Source organism: Lynx canadensis, chromosome A2 (assembly GCF_007474595.2).
Source record: "Lynx canadensis isolate LIC74 chromosome A2, mLynCan4.pri.v2, whole genome shotgun sequence".
Classification (NCBI taxonomy): domain Eukaryota; kingdom Metazoa; phylum Chordata; class Mammalia; order Carnivora; family Felidae; genus Lynx; species Lynx canadensis.
Window position 1 is genome coordinate 7859812 of NC_044304.2, and position 24222 is coordinate 7884033.

Here is a 24222-nt window from a genome sequence, read left to right on the forward strand (position 1 = left end):
CGAACCGTGAGATCATGACCTGAGCTGAAGTCAGCCACTTACTTACATGACTGAGCCACCCAGGTACCCCTGTTTTGCCACTTTTGACAGGGACACGGTATCGAGGGATCAGTCTCAGCTGGGAAGACGGTTGGGGGGGGTGGTGACTGGGGCAAATTGCAGCCGTGCGCTCCTGGGAAAAGGGTGGCCGCAGTGTGGCTCCCAGGAGGTGGGGGCCACAGAATGACTCCAACCCAGGGGAGCCGGGGCTTCCGAAACTTGCAGAGGAGCCAGAAAGCTAGTCTTCCCTGCAAAATGTTCTGAGTTTAAAAAGTCTGCCGCCACGTACGACTGCCCTGGGGCATGGATTTCTAACCCCGATGGCATTTGGGGAATATTCCAGCAGACTCTTAACTCCTCAGTATGAGTTCTTTGAGAGGAGTTTTTACATTTACTTATGTTTGGATAAATGATGCCTGTACATGGCTCAAAAGTGACAAAAGCGTGTGTAGCGAAATCCCTCCCCGCCCTCAGTATCACAAATAGATGTTATGTTTTAATGCCTAAGTGAATAATTATGAATATGGATGCGTGTGTATCACGTGTGTGTCTTTTACCACTTTTACTCAAATTGTAGCATAATATAAACTGCCACTTTTTTGTGCGGCTACATCTCCCGAGGGTGTCTCTTACCCTCTTATCAGGGTAGCATCTTCTTGTTTTTTATGGTAAACGTTGGTAAACAACAGCCTTTGGTCATGGCTGAATTGATGGGCTGGAATTTATTTAGCCACTGAGAGCAATTCCACCAAATGTCCCGATTTAAAACTGTATCACTACACTAGAGAGAGAGGCCGTCTGGAGGAGGGGTTCCTGGAAGAGGACCTACCTACCGGATCCGAGGGTGTAATCTGGTTGGAGGACAGGAGGGATCCTGTGGCCCGATCCCGCCCCCCCCCCCCCCCCCAGCACTTGGAGAAGCGGGCTGGGTAGCTGTGGGGCTGTGTGAGCCTCCCCTCCTCTGTCTGATGACCTTCCCCTCTGGCTTCCCTATCAGTGTTGAACCTGACCCTCATCGACCTCCCGGGTATCACCAAGGTGCCCGTGGGGGACCAGCCCCCAGATATCGAGTACCAGATCAAGGACATGATCCTGCAGTTCATCAGCCGGGAGAGCAGTCTCATCCTCGCCGTCACCCCTGCCAACATGGACCTGGCCAACTCAGATGCCCTCAAGCTGGCCAAGGAGGTCGACCCCCAAGGTAACCGCTGAGCCCTACACCGTTAGTTCCCCTGCTGGGTGCCTGGGAGCATGGTGACTTGCCCCGCATCCTTGATTCCAAGTTGTTGGTATTCCTTTTGGCACATGACCCCTAGGAAAAGGCCCTCCTGGGATACAGTGTCTCCCGTTGGGGCCAACAGTGCTAGAGGGCTGCCCCTGGGAGGCTCTTGGGTGGCATTTGGGCATTTCTCCGAGGCTTGGTCCCCTCTGTCAAAATGGCACCAGCGATCCTAACGTGTAGCACTACTGAGTGCTGAGAGGATTGGAGAGTCCCTGTAACTGCTCAGGGGCCAGGCGGGGTGGGGGAGGGGGTATGAGGGGATGAGCTAATGAAGCCCAGTGGGGCGATAGGGAGTAGTGGGGACTGTGGCATCTGTTGCCCAGGGCATTCCAGGTCAGACATTTCCATTTATTAAGTACATGTCCGTTAAGTACCTGCTCTGCGCCGGGCTCTGCTTTGGCCTTGGAGACCCTACAGGGGACAGAATGGACAGGGTCCCTGCCACTGGGGAGTTGACATTCCAGCGGGGGAGACAGAAGACAGCAGGGAAAGAAGCAAGTGGGACAGTTTCAGCCAGAAGTGGGCACCCAGAGGAAAATCAGGCCTTTCGAGAGTAGCTGGGATGGGAGGGGGTCAGAGGCCTCTGAAGATGAGAGGTTTCAGGCAAGACCAGAATGATGAACGACAGAAAGAGGCAGAGCCCAGGAAAATGGACAGCGATGCCAGCTAGGCTGGGCACGATTTGAGCCTGGGGTGCCCAGGACACGACGCCAGTGTGGCCGGGGCAGAGCAAGCCGAAGTGAGGACAGGTGGGGCAAGGGTGGGGTGGGACAGACCTTCCGTGGCCTTGGTGGCTGCCGTGGGCAGCTGGGTGTGCCCTGAGCGTGTTGAAGGTTGTGTGGAGTGGGACACACACTCAAATACATTTTGGAAAGTGCCCTCCGACTGCCTCATTCCATGTGGTTTGGAGGGAGTCGGGGACCAGGGAGGAGCTGGGGAAGGACAGGCTCTGGGGCTCCACTGCCTGGTTTCCAGCCCTGCTCAGGCCTGAGGGCGGCCGGGGAGGGCAGGCAGCTGACGGCCCTTTCGTGCACTGGAGTGGGAGCTCCTCAGAGTTGAGGGCTGCGCGCTGAGACTCTTGGTCCCGCGAAGGATGTGCTGTGTCCCCGTGGTCATCCTGGGCAGGCACGCTCTCCCGGGAGAGGCCGCCCCTGCCCCTGGCCCTCCACGGCTTCCCTGTGCCCTGACTCCGGTCCCACGGAACCGACCGTGGTTGTGACACACACCGCGGAGGCTTGACCGGGCAGTGAGAGAGTGGGGACGGGTACAGTTATGTGCCACTTGTGACCTTGATGCTGGCGTTCTTCCTTAAAGAGAGCATTTTTCTGGCTTCGAAAGTATTCATAATTCATCACCGTTACCAGCACGTCCACACTGTAAAATCTAGAACCTGAAAAGTGACCACTCCCCTCCCACTGCAGAGACACCAATGGCCACGGTTGGTAAATAACCTTTCAGAGTTTCTTCTTCCGTGGATACTCACGTTTTAAAAAACGGGGTGGTCTTTCCTGATTTTTTCCGTAACGTGTCTGCATGTTTCTCTGGTCTCATAGGGACACGTCTACGTGGCAACCACCGAATGGGCCACTCTTGCCCGTTCTTTGTTCTTGAGCATTTGGGTCATTTCTGGTCTTTCATAAACAATCCTCCGGGGAAATCCGACATTTCCAATAGAGTCAGTGGGAGCCCCAGTCACATCCCTCTGCTGCACTCTGTCTGCCTCCCCCCTCCCTCCCTGGCAAGCCTTGTGGGTATTCACGGCTGTGGCTGCTTTGCCCTCCAGAAAGGTGATGCCGGCTCAGAGGCTCAGAGGTTCACACTGCCGAATGTGAACGGGCAGGGGCCCCGGGGAGTGCACGGCTGTGCTCGCTGCCCCCCTCGGCACCCTCCGGAGGTCGCTCTGGGCCTCCCGCGCGTCACACGTGCACACGTCCACGTCCACACACGCACTAGCACGGAGAGGATCCTTCCGCGCCAGCAGGGGCACTGATCTGTAGGCGTGTAGCTTTGCTAGGAGGGTTCCCTTGTCTAGATGACCCGGAGACAGGAGGAATTCGATGGGGGTGGTTCCCAGAGTGGAATTTTGGCCATTCAGGTGAAAGGTAACCCTAGAAACAGTCGCCGTGGGTTTGCGTATCATGTTGGGACTTGGCAGGTGACTCAGCACAGCATGGAGACTGACCTGGGATTTGGGTTTCCACGAGGTTTCCCCCGGCACTACAGCAGCAAGACGCTGTCGCAGATCATGGGAATGACCGTGACGGTGGCCAGTATTTACTGATAGAACATTTGTCACAAGCCACGTTGATCTTCATGGACACCCCACTGGGATCGGTGTGGCTGTTGTCTTCTCTTAACATGAGGGAAACTGGGGTCCAGGCAGGGGACGTTATGGCTCGTCCCAGGTCTCACAGCCTAGAAGTGGGGACCCCCAGGCTGCCAGCCCGGACTCCTTTCTCATGGCGACCTCTGACCTCTGGGCTCTTTCAGGCCTGCGGACCATTGGCGTCATCACCAAGCTCGACCTGATGGATGAAGGCACTGACGCCAGGGACGTCTTGGAAAACAAGTTGCTCCCCTTGAGAAGAGGTGTGGCTGGGCAGGGAGCCGGGGGGCCAAGGGGCGGAGCGGCTGGATGTATGTTCCGGTGATATTTGTTTTTGTCCTTATCGTTACCGAAACCTGGCAGATGCCAGGAAGTACGCACAGATAAACACTCAGCATTGCCTGCTTCCCCAGCGCCCGGAGTAACTGCTTTTCCATTTCAGTACAAACCCTTCTGTCTTCACGCCTCCGTGTACATATCTTTTTCCTCTGACGTGTATACGTTCACTTTTAACACCTGCTCACTTGGGGGACATAAACAAGCCTACAGGAAAAGAAAACCAAAGTCACCCACAGCCCAGCCTCTCCCACTAGTTTTTACTTTGTGGCTCTCCTCCCAAAAAGTTCCTCAGGATTCATAATTTCTATTAATTTTCATGCTTGCTTTCTGAGCATTTTTTTAACCTTTTTTTTTTTTTTTAATGTTTATTTTTGAGAAAGAGAGAGAGAGAATGGAGGAGGGGCAGAGAGAGGGGGAGACACAGAATCCAAAGCAGGCTCCAGGCTCTGAGCTGTCAGCACAGAGCCCGACATGGGGTTTGAACCCACAAACCATGAGATCATGACCTGAGCCGATGTCGGATGCCCGACCGACTGAGCCACCCGGGTGCCCCTATTAGGAATAGTTTTCTAAAGGAAATTTTATTTTATTATTATTTTTTAAAATTTGTTTTTAATGTTTATTAATTTTTGAGAGAGATTGAGAGTGAGAGAGACAGAGCATGAACCAGGGGAGGAGCAGAGAGAGAGGGAGACACAGAATCCGAAGCAGGCTCCAGTCTCCGAGCTGTCAGCACAGAGCCCGACGTGGGGCTCAAACTCACAGACTACGAGATCGTGACCCGAACCGAAGTTGGACTCTTAACCGACTGAGCCACCCAGGCGCCCCTTATTATTATTTTTTAGAAAGAATATGAATGGGGGAGAAGGGCAGAGAGGGAGAGAGAGAAAGAGAGAGAGAATCTCAAGCAATCTCCACACTCAGGGTGGACTTTATCCCAAGACCCTGAGATCATGACCTGAGCCCAAATCAAGAGCCAGACGCTCAACTGACGGAGCCACCTAGGCGCCCTTCTTTTTTTTTTTTGGGACAGAGAGAGACAGAGCATGAACGGGGGAGGGGCAGAGAGAGAGGGAGACACAGAATCGGAAACAGGCTCCAGGCTCTGAGCCATCAGCCCAGAGCCTGACGCGGGGCTCGAACCCACGGACCGCGAGATCGTGACCTGGCTGAAGTCGGACGCTTAACCGACTGCGCCACCCAGGCGCCCCTAGGCGCCCTTCTATTATGAACACTTTTGTTAGGATGTTTATTTAGGCATGAGCAGGGGAGGGGCAGAGAGAGACGGAGACAGAGGATCCAAAGACGGCTCCGCGCTGACAGCACAGAGCCCGATGCAGGGCTCAAACTCACGAACCAGGAGATCATGACCTGAGCCGAAGTCAGATGTTTCACCGACTGAGCCACCCAGGTGCCCTTATTACGAACATTTTTAAAAACCTTCTCAAAAGTAGGGAGAGAAGTACGAGGAGCCCCCATGGACCCAGCCTTGGTGGTTACCAACACGGCTAATTTCGATCTCTGAATGTCCCCTGATTTGCTTCCTGGGAGGATTATGAAGCAGATCCTTGGCATCCTATCATTTTACACATAAATACCCGAGTTCTAGTCAAACAGCTCCCCCACCAGCCCCTTTGTGTCTCCTATGCCATCTTTTGTTTTTGTTTTTGTTTTTGTTTCTGTTTTGTTCTTTTGTGGATGGAAGAAACCAGATCATGTCCCACACTTGGGATTGGGCCAGTTGTAGTTCCCTATAAACTGGTAATTAAATCGAGGGGCACCTGGGTGGCTCAGTCGGTTGAGCGTCTGACTTCGGCTCAGGTCACGATCTCACGGTCCGTGAGTTCGAGCCCCGCGTCGGGCTCTGGGCTGATGGCTCGGAGCCTGGAGCCTGGAGCCTGTTTCCAATTCTGTGTCTCCCTCTCTCTCTACCCCTCCCCCGTTCATGCTCTGTCTCTCTCTGTCCCAAAAATAAATAAAACGTTAAAAAAAAAAAAAAAAAACAACCTAGTAATTAAATCGAGATGGAGGCCTGATAAGGTTTGGGTTTACGATCAAGTTCAGATCTTCTGACAGGAGTAGCCTGTCATTTTCAAAAAATGAGAATAGCCAGGTTACCTGGCTGGCTCAGTCAATTAAGCATTTGACTCTTGATTTTGTCTCGGGTCATGATTGTATGGTTTGCGAGATGGAACCCTGCCTCGGGCTCTGCACTGACACCGAAGAGCCTGCTTGGGATCCTCACCCTCCCTCTCTCCGCCCCTCCCCCGCTCAGGTATGCTTGTGAGCTCTCTCTCTCTCTCTCTCTCTCTCTCTCTTTCAAACAAACAAACTTATTAAGTGTCTCTTATGTACTCAGTGCTCTTCATGTACACCAGCCCATTGAATCCTGGTAACAGTCCAACAAGGTGGCTCTGTACCTACCCCCATTTTATAGATGAATAAACTGAGGCACAGAGAAGCTAAATCCCTTGCTCCCGCTCACAAAAACTAGGAAGTGACAGAGCTGCTCTTGAATGCCAGCTCTCCAGTGTCATGCCACTTTGCGACCTACTTTTCCATTTCACTTAGCAGAAGAGCAGGGCATTTCCCCGTGACAGGCGACTGTCAAGCGTCCTTCTTCAAGGCGACTTCCAAGGGTCCAGTGGAATCCATTCTAGGAGGATGTGTGGGCTGTTACTCAGTCCCTGTTTGTTAGGTTATTCCTGTTTTTCACTGTGGCATGTTGTTGAGTGTCCATCTAGGCTTTTAGTTGGTGGTGGTGTTTGGTTATATATATATATTTTTTTAATGTTTATGTGTTTTTGGGAGAGAGCATGAGCCAGGGAGGGACAGAGAGAGAGGGGGACACAGAATCTGAAGCAGGCTCCAGGCTCTGAGCTGTCAGCACAGAGCCCGACACGGGGTTTGAACTCACACACCGTGAGATCGTGACCTGAGCCGAAGTCGGATGCTTAACGGACTGAGCCACCCAGGTGCCCCAATATTTATTTATTTTTGACAGAGAGAGAGACAGTGCGTGCACTAGATGGGGAGGGGCAGAAAGAGAACGGGACAGAGGATCTGAAACAGGCTCCGTGCTGACAGCAGAGAGCCCGATGCGGGGCTTGAACCTATGAACCGTGAAATCATGACCTGAACTGGAGTTGGACACTTAACAACTGAGCCACCCAGGTGCCGCTAAGCCGTTGTTTTCTTTTCTTTTTTTATTTTTTATTTTTTATTTTTGGGACAGAGAGAGACAGAGCATGAACGGGGGAGGGGCAGAGAGAGAGGGAGACACAGAATCGGAAACAGGCTCCAGGCTCCGAGCCATCAGCCCAGAGCCTGACGCGGGGCTCGAACTCACGGACCGCGAGATCGTGACCTGGCTGAAGTCGGACGCTTAACCGACTGCGCCACCCAGGCGCCCCAAGCCGTTGTTTTCTTAATTGCTTCCGTCTTGTGCCCCGTTCCTTCCCCCCGGGATCTGCTGTCAGCTGTGGGCACCTAGGGGCATGTTGGTGTTGCCAGGACCATGTAGATCTTTTCTTTTGCCCCTAGGCATTCCCTCTTCCATGTCTGGGATAGGCATGGGGAAAACCTGGTTTCCACCTGCCCCCAGCCCTGCTGAGACATTGAGCAATGAGAGGGGCCCCCAGGGGAGGCTGGAACGTGGTTAGGGCAGAACCCAAACACCCATTTAGCTGCCAGGATCCCGAGCTGAAGAGTGAGTCACTGTCGGAGGCTTAGGAAGGAAGGATTGGTGCTGAAGCCCGAAGAGGACCCCACATGTCCTCACACCCTCTGCCATCCCTCCCCCAGCCCCCTGACCGCGTGCTCATTCTGCACACACTAGGCCTAAATCTTGGTCCCCGAAGGATGCTACCTGGGCTCAGCATTGCCGCTGGGGGGCCAGGTGACACCGACCTCCTCAGCTTCCTTCCTCCCCACTCACTGCTGTCTGCATCTGCCCTCTGCCTTCCTGTCTGTGTCCAAGAAGGCGAGCCCTTCCTCTCCCGGCCCTGTCTGCCTGCTCCCGACTTGTACCCGCAGCCTCCCTCCCTCGGTGTTCCCCTCTTGCCCCGTGGCCTTTCGAGTCTCTCGAGCTGCAACCTTCTCCTTGGCTTCCCAAAGACTCAGAACTCTCGCACCTTCGGGAACCAAAATCCAAGCCAGACCACTGTCTCTGCTCCGTGCGGTTGGCATGTTTGCTGTCGTGTGGATGATAGCGAGCTTGGGCTTCCCACAGGTCTGGGTTCACCCTCTTGATTCTCCGGCAGCCCCTCTCCGTGACCTCCCCTTGGTCACTTCCTTCTGTAAAATGGACATAGTGACATATGCGGAGAGGATGAAAAGTAATCAGGCCTGCACAAGACTGGGCGGGAATAAGGGCAGGCAGGCAGGCACCACTCCCCTCCCCCCAAGGGAGCCTGTCAACGCCTGCTGCTAAGCAGGGGGGGGGATGTACGTATGTGTGCACCTGTCCCCAGTCCACCTCTCCAACTCTGATCATGTCAGCAGTCGTGAATGACAGTCCCCGCGTCTGCTTTGTTGAGCACCTACCATGGGTCAGCCACGAGGCTGAGTTCTTAGTGTCCTGTGACATCCACTCACGCACCCTGCTGGTGTGCTGAGTGCCTCGCGTCCCCACGCGGGGACCCGAGACTGTTCTGGCTTTTTGAGCACCATCCCCTTTCTCTTCATGCCCGAATATGGCAGATCTTCTCTTCATGCTAACATCTTTATCTTACATATTGTTTCCCATGTGTGTTTCCCATGTGTGAAGAATTCCGAAATGGTACTGGAAGCCGCCTGGGAAGGAGAAGGTCTCCCAGCCCTTCCTGCATGTCCCATTTCTCACGTGGTCACGGTTACCATTTTCTTTGTGTCTTGGCTCAGAAAATTTTAACCCAAATATAGTCATCTCTGAAAACCACCCGTGTTCTCTTCCTGTTTCATGGTGTGTGCATAGATCTGTAATCCCTCAAGGATTAGGTTCGGTAGGCACCCAGCTTGGGTTTTTGCGTGTCTTTTTTTAATGTGGTGTTTTTTTTGTTTTTGTTTTTGTTTTTTGAGAAAAAGCACACGTGTGCACGAGCTGGGGAGGAAGAGAGAGAGAATCCCAAGGAGGCTCCGTGCTGTCAGCGTAGAGCCCAGCACAGGGCTCATACCCGCAAACTGTGACCTGAGCCAAAATCAAAAGTTGGACGCTTAACCGATTGAGTCACCCAGGCGCCCCCACAACTAACTTTGTTCCTTTGCTGGCCGTGGCCGTTGAGTGATCCACCTTCCTCCCGTTGGCTCTGAGGAATTAGCCATTAGTTCCCACCTGCCCTTCATGTGCTTTTGGACTTTTTTCTTTTCTCTTCCATTCATCTCTCCAGACATTCATGCCCCGATGTACCCAACTTTTTCAAACGTAACAGGTTTTAATACCAGGCAAGATGAGGTATTCCTAACTCGGCCTTCTTTTTGAAGTGGTTTTCTTACTTGTCTTTATTAAAAAAAAAAAAAAAATTTTTTTTTTTTTTTTTTTTTTTTTTTTTTTTTTTTTTTAGTGTTTATTTACTTTTGAGAGAGAGAGAGAGAGAGCATGAGCAGGGGAGGGACAGAGAGACGAGGAGACACAGAATCCGAAGCAGGCTCTAGGCTCTGAGCTATCAGCACAGAGCCCGGCGCGGGGCTCAAACTCACCAACCGCGAGATCATGACCTGAGCCGAAATCGGATGCTTAACTGACTGAGCCACCCGGGCGCCCCTTCTCACTTGTCTTTAAAGCACAGTTCGTGGGTTTCGTCTTCTCCAAAGCTTTTCTCCGTCCCCCGCCTCACATTAGGCCGGGCGTCACCCCTCTCCTGCAGACACTTCTGTTGCTTTCCAGGACCGCACTGTGCGTTTGTGTTCTCCCAATTTCTGAGTAATGAGTGGGGCTTGTGGCCCAGTCCGCGAGTGACCTGTGGGACAGGGTCCCTGTCTGTGCCTGCACCTGGCCCAGCCCCGTTCCTGGTCCACGGTGGGCATTCCGGGCACCTCGGCTCACCTGGCACGGCCCCTGCCCCTCTCCTCCCGCAGGCTACATCGGTGTGGTGAACCGCAGCCAGAAGGACATTGAGGGCAAGAAGGACATCCGCACGGCACTGGCGGCCGAGAGGAAGTTCTTCCTCTCCCACCCAGCCTACCGGCACATGGCTGACCGCATGGGCACCCCACACCTGCAGAAGACCCTGAACCAGGTACAGCCGGGATTTTGTGCAGGTGCAGTCTACAGTGATGCTGGCCTCGGTCTAGAGCCAGCGCGCGTTTTAGCAAAATGAGTTCAGTCCACATCTGATTCGGGGCCCGGTGGAGAGTGGGTATTCAGTAAGCGGGTCGTGGCACTGTTCCTGTCACGGTTACTGTTCCTGTTATTTTAATTACCGTTGTAATGATCTAGTCACGTACCCAGAAGTTTGCGTACGTTACAAACGCCTGGCCGGCACTGAGGCAGGTTGGCCAGGAGTGCTGGACGGGACCTCGTCGGGAGCGCTGTAGAGCCTGACCTTCTTGGGTCCGAAGCCCACCCCAATCTCTGACTGGGTGGCCCAGCCTCTCTGAGCCTCTGTCCTCCGTTCGTCAGTTGGGAACCATCACCGTCCCTGCCCCCCCAGGGCTGCGGCGTCCGCTAAGTGCTCAGTGCGTGCGTTGCGTGAAACACAGCAGGTACCAGGTGCTGGCCTCTCCTGTATTGCATTTTCTACCGCTCTCTTGTTTTTCTACACGGAATGCATTCATAGGGTTTATGAACAACGCAGGTATCGATACCCGTGCGGCGAGGTGCCCCCTTCTGCCCCTTCCTTCCACCCCCGGGGCCCCACAGTTGGTACTGCCTGCGTTTCTTTCTGTCCATAGAAGCGAAAAGGACTTCCGAGAATCACTGCTCTCCCTTTCTTACTGTAAATGACGCCATGCGCCCTCCCCACCCCTTGCTTTTGAGGATTTTTTGCTCAGCAGTATCTCCTGGAGTTCTGGGTGTGCAGAAGAGAACCCTTCCTCACTCCTTTTCGCGGCTGCATACTGGTCTCTGAATGCAGTCTGTTCAGCCGTCTCTTTTTGGAGACTGACTCCATCTTCTCGTCTTCCTGGTGCATAGAGGCCGCCGCTAGTAACATGTTAATGACCTCATCTTGTGCCCCTGTCGATTTCTCTGGAGAGGAAAGTCCCTGATGGGGGATTGCGGAGTCTCACTGTCACAGACGCTGCCTGTCCTCAGGGTCTGTCCTGGTTTGCCCATCCTGGGTGGCAAGACCTTCCCCTTTGAGACTTTGTGGCAGCTTCCTGGAAGGTGGGAAGGCATCAGAGCAACAGTGAGTCGTTTCTTCGCGTATGCAGTGGGGACACAGGGGTGACACAAGAGCAGGGCTCTGTCCTCGGGGAAGACATTTTTCTAATGGGGGGGGGGCGGGGAACAGATTCGGAACAAGTCACCAGATGAATGCATAATCAGGTGTTAGGTAGCAGCCGGGCCATGAAAAGCTGGTGCAGGACAGGAAGGCAGAGAAGGCAGCTCAGGGGCACAGAGGAAAGTGTCCTGTGGGAGGGGCCCTCCAGGAAAGGAAGCAGTGGGCCTGGGCAGAGGGCTGTGGGAGAGGAAAGGAAGTAAAACCCCCTTGCAGGTGGCAGGGGCCTCCTGTGGGAGCCGGCACGGGGCCCGGCTGACCTCCTGGGATGCGGCTCTGCATCGGGGCACTTCTTGGGAGCTGTGGCCCCCCTGTCCCCTGTTTTCCCTGTGAGCGAAACGGGGCCGCTCTCGTGCTCTAAGACGCGATCGGACAGCAGAGGGAAGGTCTGCGGGGCGTGTGGCTCAGATCCCCACCCCAGAAGGCATGCAGGCCCCACGGGGGGTCTGGGACAGTGCCCCTGGCCACAGAGGGTGTCAGAGGGACTGTCAGAATCCTGCCACGGAGTGTGCTGAGCTGGAGCCTGAGGCTCCCTCACACCTTTTTTCAAGCTTGAGGGATACTCTAAATTCTTGTCTGGCGTGGGACAGATGACAGCAAAATGCTTCTTTCCGCTTTTAGCGTACTAGCTGCTTTTATGGCTTTTTGTTTTGTTCCCTCCCTCTCTCTCTTTTCTCTCTTTTATTATAGTTAAAAGAAAAAAAAAAGTCCCACAGCCCAAATATAGTGAATATCTCATTTCTTCCCATCTGGTGGTGGGTCCCTTCCTGGGAGTTGGCCAGTGTCACCACTAAGTGGGCTTCCTTCTAGAGACATTCAGGGCCTGGAGAGGCCACTGTGTCTGTGTCTTCCTCCCCTCCCTCCCCACTCCCCCTCCTCCTTCCTGTCCCTCCTCCCTCCCCTTCCTCCCTGTCCTTCTCCAGCTCCCTCCTCTCCCTCCTCCCACCTCCCTGCTCCTCCCTGTCCCCCTTTCCCTCCCCTCCCCCTCCCCCCTTTTTTTGCTTTCCCTTCCCTCTGTTTCTTTTGACACCTGAACAACCTTGTATTTGTGTGCCGTGTACCCTTACTTTTTGTCTCCCCACCCATCCCGAGGCTTCTTCTCTAACCTCATCTGCCGTGCCGCTCTCTTTTACAATTTGTGACTGCTTAAATCCACGTGATTCGGAAGCAGAACAGGAGAGAAGGGGCCGCAGAGGTGTCCCCTTCCCACCCGCCTGCCCCACTCCGGCCTTTCTTCCGCATTTGTTTCCTGTGATGCTTCCTTCTCTCTGTCCACGCGACTAAAAATACGTTCTTACTTTCTCCCTGTCTTTCACAGAAGGGAGCACACATCCTGCGTCCGTTCTGTGCCTTCCCTGGGGAGCTGTTTCTGCCTTAGGTTGTGGGGCCTGTTCCTGTGTCTGTACAGCTGCCCGTTGTCCTGGGGCCCGCTGGCCAGTCCTCCAGGACGTGGGTCCACTGGCGACCCCCTGGGCCTCTCCCCGGAGCACCCGTGGGAGGCTGTTCTGGGTCAGCACGCGGTGTGCCGTGTGTACCCTGTGGCCCAGAAACCCTGGTTATCTGCCTGGCGCAGGCTCAGGGGCCTGCTCACGGCGTCCCGCTGCTGGGGGCGGCACGTGTCCCCTCTCCTGGTCCCGTGCGCGGGTGTGACTCCTGTTGCTTCCTCTCGAGGCCGGGGGGTGCGCCGGGCGCAGGGGGCCATCTCGTCCTCAGCCCCCTGCCAGTGCGACAGGCCTGCCCCTTCCCAGCATCCTGCCTGTGCTGACCTCTGGCCTCTCTCTGTCCCACAGCAACTGACCAACCACATCCGGGAGTCCCTGCCAGCCCTGCGGAGCAAGCTGCAGAGCCAGCTGCTGTCCCTGGAGAAGGAGGTGGAGGAGTACAAGAACTTCCGGCCCGATGACCCCACTCGCAAAACCAAAGCCTTGCTGCAGTACGTGTCTCCCACCCTCTGCCTGGCTCGCCGGGGCCTCTGGCCGGCCGCGGGGTCCTGGGTCTGGGCTGGGTGCCGATCCTCATCCATCCGTCCACCCATCCATTCACTTAGCAGACATCCTTGGGGAACCTCCTGTGTGCCAGGCCCTGTCCTGAGCACTGGAGCCGCCACAGTGGGTGGGGCAGCCAGCCAGCCCTGCCCCCACGTGCTCAGAAAGCAGGGAGGGAAGGGATGGGACCGAAAATGAGTAAATAAGAAAACGAATACTGTGTTAGATGATGAAATATTATTGTCGGGAAGAGGCTGGGGTGCCAGGATGGGCGTGGGGTTGCCATTTAAAATAGAGTGGTCTAGGGGCGTCTGGGTGGCTCAGTCGGTTGAGCGTCCGACTTCGGCTAGGGTCATGATCTCGCGGTTCGTGAGTTCGAGCCCCACTTCGGGCTCTGTGCTGACAGCTCGGAGCCTGGAGCTCACTTCGGATTCTGTGTCTCCTTCTCTCTCTGCCCCTCCCCTGCTCATGCTCTGTCTCTCTCTCTCTGTCTCAAAAATAAATAAAACATTAAAAAAAAAAATTTTTTTTTTAAACAGAATGGTCTAGAGGGCCGCCCTGAGACAGTGAGAGTCAGGCAAAGACCTGAAGAGGTCAGGGGTGGGGCCCGGAGGTGCAAAGGTCCTGAGGCAGGACAGCACCCTGCAGTGTTGGAGGAAGCTATGTGGCAGAACAGAACGAGTGAGAGGAGAATGTGAAGGAGGGGTAGAGTGGAGGAGGGGAGAGCAGGGAAGGGACAGAGCAGAGAGCAGTCAGGTCTTTGTGGGCCACAGGGAGGAATCAGACTTTTGCTGTCAGGTGGGAGCCAGGGAGGGTTCTGAGCATAGGAGGGACGGCCTGATTCAGGTGTTGACGGCGCCCTCTGGTGGCTGTGGGGAGGGCAGACATGGGGGAACAGGGTTGGGAGCCTGGCCCTGTGCCAGCTTTTTATGCTCTGTCTCTTGGAATTCTCACCCTGACCCCGAGCGGATGCCCACTGGCCCAGCTCAGAGCTGATGGGGACTCTTTGAAGCCACCCAGCTGTGAGGTGGGGCAAGGGTTGGTGTGCCCCACAATCCCAGGTTCTCTCTCGAGGCTTCTCCTGCCTCCGTACTCCCGGTTTCCGGCCTGCAAGGAACCCTGGGCGCTTAGTTAGAGTGGGATCCAGAAACTCCCTGGCAGCTCATGAGGCAGAGGGTCCCACACGTATGACTCCTCCCACGGACACACCAGAGGAACACCACCCATAGTGGCCACATCCTAACCCTGATGTCCCCCCATCCTCTGCCACGCGGCACTGCATGGTGGGTTCGGGGGTGAGAATGCTTTGATGCTCAGATTTAACACTGTTCATCTCTTGGGGACAAAAGCTTCTTGGGATCTGAGACACCCTGCGCCTGCCCCCCCTGCCAGGTGTTCGGGGAGAACCCATTCATCAGCGGCCAGGCCCGGCCTCTCACCGGCACCAGCCGGACTTGCCCACGAGAACTGGACATCTCTTCGCCAGCAAGCTGGGCTTGGGCCAGTAGAGGCCAGTAGAGGTCGGTCCCTTGACCACAGTAGCTCCTGTTCAGGGCAGACTGTGCGTAGTACTGGAGATCAAGAGTTTGGGGGGCGGGACTGGTTAAGACAGATGGTGCAAGAGGCTGGGAGAGCAACTAGAAATGCTAAGGAAAACCAAACACTAATAAATACTTGACTTCCCTGCTGCACACGCGATCACAGGGCTCATTGGCAACACTCAGAGACTTTTGTAAGGGTTGGGCTGGGTTCCCAGGGCCCATGTGTGGTATTAACATATTTCATCAACCACGTCAGTGCTTTATTTTTATTACTACTTTCTTTTTTAATGTTTATTTCTTTGTATGAGAGAGAGCATAAGCTGGGGAGGGACAGAGAGAAGGGGGGACAGAGAATCCGAAGCAGGCTCTACGCTCTCCTAGCTGTCAGCACAGAGCCCGATGCGGGGCTTGAACCCACAAACCATGAGATCATGACCTGAGCCGAAATCGGACGCTTAACCTACTGAGCCACCCAGGTGCCCCTTATGGGAGCACTTTAAAAAAACAAAACAAAACAGGGGTGCCTGGGTGGCTCAGTTGGTTGAGCCTCCGACTTCGGCTCAAGTCATGATCTTGCATTTTGTGGGTTCAAGCCCCGTGTCAGGCTCTTGTGCTGACAGCTCGGAGCCTGAAGCCTGCTTCGGATTCTGTGTCTCCCTCTCTCTCTGCCCCTCCTCGCCTCACGCTCTGTCTCTCTTTCTTTCAAAAATAAATAAATATGTAAAAAAATTAAAACATTTTAACTTTTCTGAACTCAGAAGCTTTAGGTGAATTACCACTAATTGGCTGCATTCTTTCTTTTTTGTGGGGGTACCACCAATGAATAGTGCTGCTTAGGATTGGTGATTCCTTGGAGTGGATAAAAAATCGAAACTCCTTGAATCCTCACAATGACCCTATGCAGAGACTTACCATGCAGATGAGGAAACTGAGGCTCGGAGGGGCAAAGCCACTTGTCCAAGGAATCACAGCAGTCCTTGGCAGAACCCACCTGTGTTGTGTGGAGGGGCTGCTTTTTCACTCACAGTTCTGCCTGATCAAGGCAGAAGTTGCTAAGCTGTGACCCTCCCCTCCCCCGTCCTCACTCTTGCTGTCTGCAAAATGGGAGTAATAATGCTACCCACCCCCTTGCAATTCAGTGAATGAATAATCCTAATGGGCCTGGCACATAGTGATTGCTTGCCATCGGCAGCCCTGTATCTTACTTGTTTTGTATGCATCTTGGTGCTAAAAAGTGAAAAGGAGTGTGTAAGCCACAGCTTGACCCGGAACATAATTCTGGGTCAGAACCTCCCCTCTGACGTTCAGGTTTCCTTTTTCCCCCCCAGGATGGTCCAGCAGTTTGGGGTGGACTTCGAAAAGAGGATCGAAGGCTCTGGAGACCAAGTGGACACGCTAGAACTCTCCGGGGGTGCCCGAATCAATCGCATCTTCCACGAGCGGTTTCCCTTTGAGCTGGTGAAGGTAGCACCGCTGGGCGGGGCCCTCCTGACCGGGGCCGGGCCTCCTCCCTCCTGCCTCCAGGCGTCTGCCTGCTGGGAGCAGAGGAGGTGGAGGGGGGAGGGTGTCCCCTTCGGGCCCTCCTTTCCTGAGCAGGCAGCTTAGAGGTATCCAGCAGACCCGAATGAAAGCTCCATTTTCTCTCTCTGACAAAAACCAGCACACGTCCTTTGCAAAATACGTAGAGCACAGAGGTGAATTCTCGTAGGACAATGGCCTCATCGTGTCGATGGGAAAAATAAGCCGGCCAGGGAGCCAGCATGTGCAGCGAGGCATGTAGATAATATTTACAGCACCCTTCCACGTGAAGGGGCGCGTCTGGATGTGTGTCTTTATGTAGACACATCTACAAAGATGCACAAAAAAAATGTCAGCTCTGGGCCCTGGGATTTGAGATTTTTTTTGTTGTTGTTAATTAGCTTGAAGTTGTACACTTTTCACCACGAGCACATACCATTTTTGTAAAAAACAGCGAAGTTCTTTTCAATGAAAACAAAAGCTAAAGGGGGGCAAACACCCATAATCCCAGTACCCGTAGACAACATCTGTTAGCACCTGGGTGTCCGTCCTTTCCCGATTATTTCTGTGCGAGTGGGTAAGTGCCCAGCATATACAAACACAGCACGTATACTCATCCATACTTAAAAAACAAACGAATATGGCTTTGTACGTTTTTTCCTGCGGTGGCCATCTTTCCAAACCAGTTATGTATATTTCACGTGTTGTTAATGACACAGTAGTATCTTATCTTACGGATGTCCCATTGGACGTTGAGCCAGTCTCTCATCAGTGGACATTTAGGTGGTTTTCACATTCTTCAGCAGTTAAGAATAGTTCTACAAACGTCACTAATTCTTACTAATTCCTCTTGGTAGATTTCTACAACACTTAAAACTGCGTGAAAGTAGCTATGTGTTTGGAGGTCCTGACTGGTATTGCAAAGTAGCCCGTAAGAAACTTCATGTGAATTCACGTTACCTCTGGGAGAGGGCGAGAGTGTTCATTTCAAGCCATCCTTGCTGAAATTGGGTTTTAATGTTTTGAAGAATTTTGGTCTAGTGCGATAGGCCGCCGTGTGAAAACAGACACACACAGGACACGTAATGTTCCCCAAATACGCACCTGTTGTGGGGGTGCCGCAGGCACTTCCTTGCATGTGAGTGATTTGTCTGCTCTCAGATGGAGTTCGACGAGAAGGATTTACGGCGCGAGATCAGCTACGCCATTAAGAACATCCACGGAGTCAGGCAAGTGCCGAGGGGAGAGTTGCCACGTTCCCTTCACCTCTGCGGCGCCGTCCTCCAGCCAGTTGGTCCCCCATCCCTCTGGGTGCCCTGACTGTGAGGGCTTGAGTGGGCTCCTGGGTGGTTTGTCAGTAGCTTTAGAAGTCTCTCCCCGTGGGTCTCCAAGGGCACTCGAGGGCAGGTGTGCTGTCTTGTGTGGATCTATTGTAGGCCACGGGGCCATCTGCTGCCCATAGGTTCAGCTACACGTAGGTTCAGCTGCCCAGTCAGTTGGCATGAGCCCAGCTATGAAAGCTCACTGTAGATTTGCCCCCAGGGGTTGGGGGAGCCAGACCTGAGTCACGATTACAGGAACCCAGCATGTGTCCCCATCACAGGGCTCCCGTGAGACTCCTAGGTCCCCTCGATTATCCGACAAAAGTAGGCACTCTGGTTGTCCAGTCTTACATCACCATGGCGTCCTCAGGACTCCCTGTGGGTTTCCAGGCAGTGGATGCAGGCGTCCAGCCCCCAGACTTGCTGTGACCTTGGCTCATTCTCGGGGACCTGGCCCATGCCTATGAAATTGCTGACCGTGCTTTGTTTCTCTCTGACTTATCTCCCCTGCCCCCGGGTACGGATGGTTTTAGGACCGGGCTCTTCACCCCGGACTTGGCATTCGAGGCCATTGTGAAAAAGCAGGTCGTCAAGCTGAAAGAGCCCTGTCTGAAATGTGTCGACCTGGTTATCCAGGAGCTAATCAATACAGTTAGGCAGTGTACCAGTAAGGTATCGGGCCCTCGGCAGGGTGACTCCTGGCCTTGTGGACGCGGGGGTATGGGGGTTTGGTATCAGGCTCCCAGTGCTGCTCCAGCCTTTGCCCCGCTGGTGCCCTTTCCCCCCAGATTGCCTTAGTTTCCAAGAATGTGGCCTCTTCCCAGGGGCTGGGGCGGGGGCGTGTTGGCCTGGGCGCAGTGTGTGTGTGGGGGGGGGCGGGGTGCGCCAGGCCTCCAGAACTGGCCAGACTGGTGGGCAGGGCTCCCTGGGACCCTGATATCAAGCCTAGCATGTGTCTGATGGAATTGGGGGTTTCATTGGGCTGTCGCTTTGCTGCCTTCTGGGAAGCAGAGAGGGACCCCGTGTCAGCTGTTGGAGGCCAGGCTCCCTGAACGAACCTCCCTGGCTGTCACCCTTTCTTGACAAACGCCTGGCACCCTCGGGCTTTCCTGGAGCCAGCCACTTCTCTGTCCCCAAGGCACCAAGAAAGGCCCGAATGCTAACAGCGTAACGAACACTCGGGTGCCCAGCTTGGCTCCTAACTGCCTCCACCAAGTCCCCCTGGCTTCCTCCAGGAACAGAGCTGCCCCCCCAGGCAGCATGTCCTCTGAGCCACTAGGTCACAGGCACCGTGTGCCAGTGTTCACGGGCCGCTGTCTCCACCTGGCAGGACGCGCTGGGCTCCCCCGCAGGCCTGGTTCCCAGGGCAGCACGCTTTGGCCAGGCAGCTGAAGTGCTTCCCAGTGGGCGGTTCGTGCTTGCACGTCCACGGTGGCCGTAGAGCTCTGGGTCGGTCTTCCAAGGCAGGGAAACTCTGCTTGAGCCTTCTGTCTCGGTCTGGAAAAGCCCACATTTGCTTCTTAAGCTTCTTCGATTAGAAAAGGGAGAGAGAGAGAGAAAAACCTAGACGGGGTAGAGATGATCATCCAAGATCGCATTGTCACAGGTGTGGAAATTCAAGGCCTCCACGTTCCCTCGGCTGTCTGAACCGTGACACTGACCCCTAGCGCTTCCGTAATGAAAGCCCAGAGCAAGCCCCAGCCTCTCCTCCGAGCCAGGACTCCTCTTTGATCCGAAGCAGCTTCCGGGGCAAATGCGGGCACAGCCTCCTACTTGCATGTTACTAACCAGCTGACTCTCCTCTCTTCTCTTTCTCTGTCTCCCATCCCGCGTGTGTGGCCTGCACTGTCCCTGGGTGTCTTTCTACCTCGTCCCACCCTCCGCATGACCCAGGACGGGGCTCTTCACCCCCGACATGGCCTTTGAAGCCATTGTGAAAAAACAGATTGTAAAACTCAAAGAGCCGAGTTTGAAGTGTGTTGATCTCGTGGTCTCAGAACTGGCCACGGTCATTAAAAAGTGTGCCGAGAAGGTAACCGAAGGTTTCGTTGTTATCACCTGCGCATTCGTCCCGCATCTTCTCCCCCTACCCGTGTTAGTCTTCACCCACGCATCTGGAAACTCTACCTCAGCAGGAACCCCCTTCTGTGGGCCCCTTGTCGCCCCGCGACGCCTCAACTTTGCGTGGCGGACGAACGGGAGGGAGTTGGGAACGCACGCCTGGTCCACACTCCCAGTTTGGGCTCGGATGGGGATGGGAGGCCGGTGGTGTAGCCAGGTGCAGGCGGTGGGGACCGGCAGGAGTGCCTGTTCCTGGAACCCGTAGAGAAGGGGGGGGGGGGCAGGTCTCCAAACTGTCGCCGCAGGTGAAATGCTATCAGCGCACAGACCTGCGTGTTCGTCACGTCACAGGGCGTTTGAGAGGCTTTCCACTAGTGATTTTGAGCACCCGCTCAGTTTTCCCCACCATGTGGACTTCACCCAAACCTCAGAAGGTGGGCTTCTCTGTGCCTTTGGTTTGGTTATGATCGGGGAATGGTTTTCGGCAAGGGGGTCCCTCTGAGGTAGATGGCCCAGATGGCGCCCCCGTCAGCCTGGAACAGGCGCTACTCACTCACGAGCTGGGTGAGAGGTCCCGCCTCACTGGCCTGGTGGCCTTAATTACTATGCTCAGGGTCCTCGCCCTCAGTGCTGGGCGGAGGGGGCCACCATCGCTGCAGGGCAGCAGACAACACACAGCGCCCACTTTCTCCGCCACTTTCCATCTTGGAATCCATTCTCAAAAAGCACCTCTGCTCGTGCGTGGGCACCCTGTCACTCTCTCTGGCACACCGTTCCCCCACCGTCCCTTTCTTGTCTCCCAGCTGGAGCAGCTATGAGACAGGAGTGGGGTGGGGACTCGGTGGGCCCACCCCTTGTCACTTCCCCTCCCCCACGTTCTCTGTGTGGTCACGTCGCTTCCTGTGCCACGAGGACACAGCCAATGCCACCACTCTGCTCCCCCGCCCCCCAGCTCAGCTCCTACCCCCGCTTGCGAGAAGAGACGGAGCGAATCGTCACCACGTACATCCGGGAACGGGAGGGGAGAACCAAGGACCAGGTATTGGCTTTTTGTTTTATCTTTCAGGTGTCATTTATTTGCATAAATCTTTTTTTTTTTATTAAAAAAAGTTTATGTGCTTAAATCTTGAGCATACATTTCTTTGAGTAATGACAAATGCATAAAAGAAGGTAACCCCCCCTCCCCCACCGCCCCCTCAGCAAGGTGCAAAACCATTCTGTGGCCCTCAAAGTTCCCCGCCTTTACCCCTCCGCAGCCCGCAGGTCCCAGCAACCACCCGTCTGCTCCCTGTTCCCCAAGTTTTGCCTTTTCCAGAATGTCACTTGAGTGGACTCCCGTCGTATGTAGCCCCTTGAGTCCGCCCTCCTTCACTCCGCCTAGCACGTTCAAGATTCATCCCTGTCATTTGTGGTGTTTTGTAGAGTTTGTTGCCGGTGATCACCGCATAGGGTTCCCTCGTGCGTGTGGACCACAACTTGTTTCATCCACTCGCGCTCCCGATGATGCGTGGGTGCTTTTTATGTTCCAACGTTTTCTCGTGAAGACCGAGCGCACACGAGGACAGAGAGTGGGACAGGTCCCCGCACCTGCCGTGTGCCGAGTGAGCCCAAAGCCGGCTGCACGTGGCTGCATCCGGTCCTGTCCCTTCCCCCCAGGTGCCCACTGGGGTCTCTGGGCAGGTGTTTGTTCAAACCGGAACCAGCACAAGCCTCCGCATTGTATTTGGTTGCGATACCGCCGTGTTTCCGTGGCCCTGAAGTTGTATCAAAAGCTCCAAAGATTCCCTTTAATTTTGTTGTTTTCAAGAACGTTGCTGTCCTTTTCATACACGCCATGGCGCCTGGTTGCCCCACGGCCAGCACCTCTGGGCTCCACCCCAGGGCTCTGGCCGATGGGGCGCAGGCCTTATAAAACCAGCAACAATGGCTCCCGTGGACAGAGCACCCCAGCGTTTTCCAGCACCCCCACAAAGTCCAAGTGCCTGGCACGTTTGATGCTGGAGGGCTCAGAGGCACAGTGAAACGCCAGGAAAGGGCAGGGTGTTATGTGAAGGCCTGTCCCTTATCTGGGATCACACCCTGACTGGCTCCTGTGGACCTGTGTTTGTGGGTTCCATTCTAACGCCCTTGCCTGGCCACATTATCTTCGCTGTTTGAATGCAGCACGTACAACACTCCAGGCCCTACTCTAAACACTTCACGTACTGGGAATTATTTAACCCTAACAAGAGCTGGACCTCTTGTCCCTTTCCACCTTCCACCGTCCCGTAACGTGAGGCCAAGGGTCACAAAGTCAGGCAGTGGCCTGGCAAGACTGCAGCCCAGGTGGTCGGCCTAGGCCGCGCCTGCAGCCACCGCTGCACCACGAGCTGCGCCCCCCTGCTCTGTTGGCCCCGTCTTTCTTCCTTGTGAGGCCCTGAAGTTTCAGTTACCCGTGCCCCTCTTCCCCCTACAGATTTACCCCAAGGTTGGTTTGTGTTGGAAGGATACGCGTGGTCCCAGGTCTTCGGCCTGGGAAGCCGTAGGGTTCCAGCTCCCCCTGCTGGCGGGTCGGGGAAGTGCTCTGGCCGCTGCCGTCCCCGCCAACCTCCGCTCTGTACTCACACTTCCCCTCCTTCTTCCAGATTCTTCTTCTGATCGACATCGAGCAGTCCTACATCAACACGAACCACGAGGACTTCATCGGATTTGCCAAGTATGTACTTTTCAGGACAGCAGCTGGTGGGTGGCACCAATGCCTGCCCTCAGAGCCAGGCCCCGAGGGAGGTGGTTGAGTTGGCTGGCTTCCCTCAGCAGACTGGGGCAAGAGGGTCTCTCTGTCAGGGTCTGGGGGGTGAAGCGTAGAGCCATCTGAGAGTATCTGGAAGCTTTCCTGGGCTAATAGCAGCGTCCATCCTCATCGTCCTCAACGCGCCTCCCAGGGGGCAGACCTGTGGTCAGCCGCTTCGGGAACGGGTGAGGCTGGCGGCATTCAGTGTTCTCCTTCCTACGTGACTTCTCAGAACATTCATAAACTGCGCAGCTTTCTCCAGACTCCCCCATCTGCTCTCGCAGAACATCTCACAGGCTCTGGGGGCTGCTCGTTGGGAAGCGTGCTGTCCGGTCTAGGCTCTCCGTGGCTCCCATCCGTACACCATGGATTCAAAATCAAACCCTTCCATGGCACGTGGATAAGGAAGGTGCCAGAGCAGGGGTCTCTGATTTCAGCAGGGCCTAGATGTAAATGCTGGGGGCCTCGGGCATCGTGCACTGACTCCGTCAGCCCCTGGGTCCACCCTCAGCGAGCTTGGGCGTCACATGGATTGCTCTGATGGCCTCCTGAAGGTCTTCTTGCCTGAGCCCAACCGAAGAATCGGTAGCCAGCTTCCTTGCATTCACTTAGCAAGTATTCCTGGTGTGCGTTCTCCGTGCCAAGCACAGACCCAGGTCCCCACCCTCAAAGGAAGGCCCCGTGCCAGAGACAGACACGCAGCCAACCCCTGAAGACCCAGGGTAATCACTGCTGGGGTCAGGGCTGCATGAGGCTTGTGTTGAGTCCAAGGGGCAGCCTTCCGGCCTGGCCTTGGGGTCGCAGGGAGGCTTCCTTGTGGAGCGGGGCCCGTTAGAACCCAGTCTTAAGAGGGTCTTTATCTCAGGGGTCTCTGTGCTGGACCCAGCACTTGTGGGTAGGACATCTGTCATTGCACTCAACAGAGTCGGTCAGCTGTTCTTTGCTGGGCACGTGGTAGGTGAGTGGAAGGGAGGGAGGAAGGAAGGAAGGAAGGGAGGAAGGAAGGAAGGAAGGAGGAAAGGGAGGAAGGGAGGAAGGAAGGAAGGAAGGAAGGAAGGAAGGAAGGAGGGAAGGGAGGGAAGGAGGAAGGAAGGAGGGAAGGAGGAGGAAGGAAGGAAGGAAGGAGGGAAGGGAGGAAGGAAGGAAGGGAGGAAGGAAGGAGGGAAGGGAGGAAGGAAGGAAGGGAGGAAGGAAGGAAGGAGGGAAGGGAGGAAGGAAGGAAGGAAGGAGGGAAGGGAGGAAGGGAGGAAGGAAGGAAGGAGGGAAGGGAGGAAGGGAGGAAGGAAGGAAGGCAGGCAGGCATGATCAGAAGCTGTCCTCGACACCCAGACGAGCCAAGGGCCCTACTTGGGCTGCCCCTGCTATGGGAGGACTGAGGGGCCCTGACCTCCTGCGCCCCTTCCCCCAGCAGCCAGGTGTACGTGGGCGGAAAATGCTGGTCCCCCTCTTTGGTTTGCTGCTGTTTGTGCCTCACCTTGATGTCTCTGCTTCTCACACTTCATCCACAGTTCCTTCTCACAATCTCTCCTGTTTTTCCTTTGACCACTCCACTCTTTCCTCTGGACTCCTGGGCCTTCCCACTTCCCCCAGCTGTTATTATACTGAGCAGCTGGTGACCGGG

At 55.0% G+C, this 24222-nt stretch overlaps 1 protein-coding gene across 9 annotated transcripts in view; it reads left to right on the forward strand.

Moving 5' to 3' along the window:
• The window catches only part of DNM2 (dynamin 2), a 90654-nt gene that overhangs the window by 45699 nt on the left and 20733 nt on the right, over positions 1–24222 (forward strand). For 5 of the 9 annotated variants that reach the window (XM_030300543.1, XM_030300489.1, XM_030300508.1 and 2 more), the window contains exons 4-12: positions 1037–1240; positions 3812–3910; positions 10041–10201; positions 13195–13337; positions 16259–16394; positions 17610–17677; positions 19664–19802; positions 20784–20870; positions 22456–22526. In XM_030300543.1, coding sequence (XP_030156403.1) covers positions 1037–1240; positions 3812–3910; positions 10041–10201; positions 13195–13337; positions 16259–16394; positions 17610–17677; positions 19664–19802; positions 20784–20870; positions 22456–22526 — 1108 coding nt within the window. Of the gene's footprint in view, positions 1–1036; positions 1241–3811; positions 3911–10040; positions 10202–13194; positions 13338–16258; positions 16395–17609; positions 17678–18303; positions 18443–19663; positions 19803–20783; positions 20871–22455; positions 22527–24222 lie in introns of all 9 variants that reach the window. The other 4 variants (XM_030300550.1, XM_030300498.1, XM_030300518.1 and 1 more) reach the window with 1 other exon arrangement.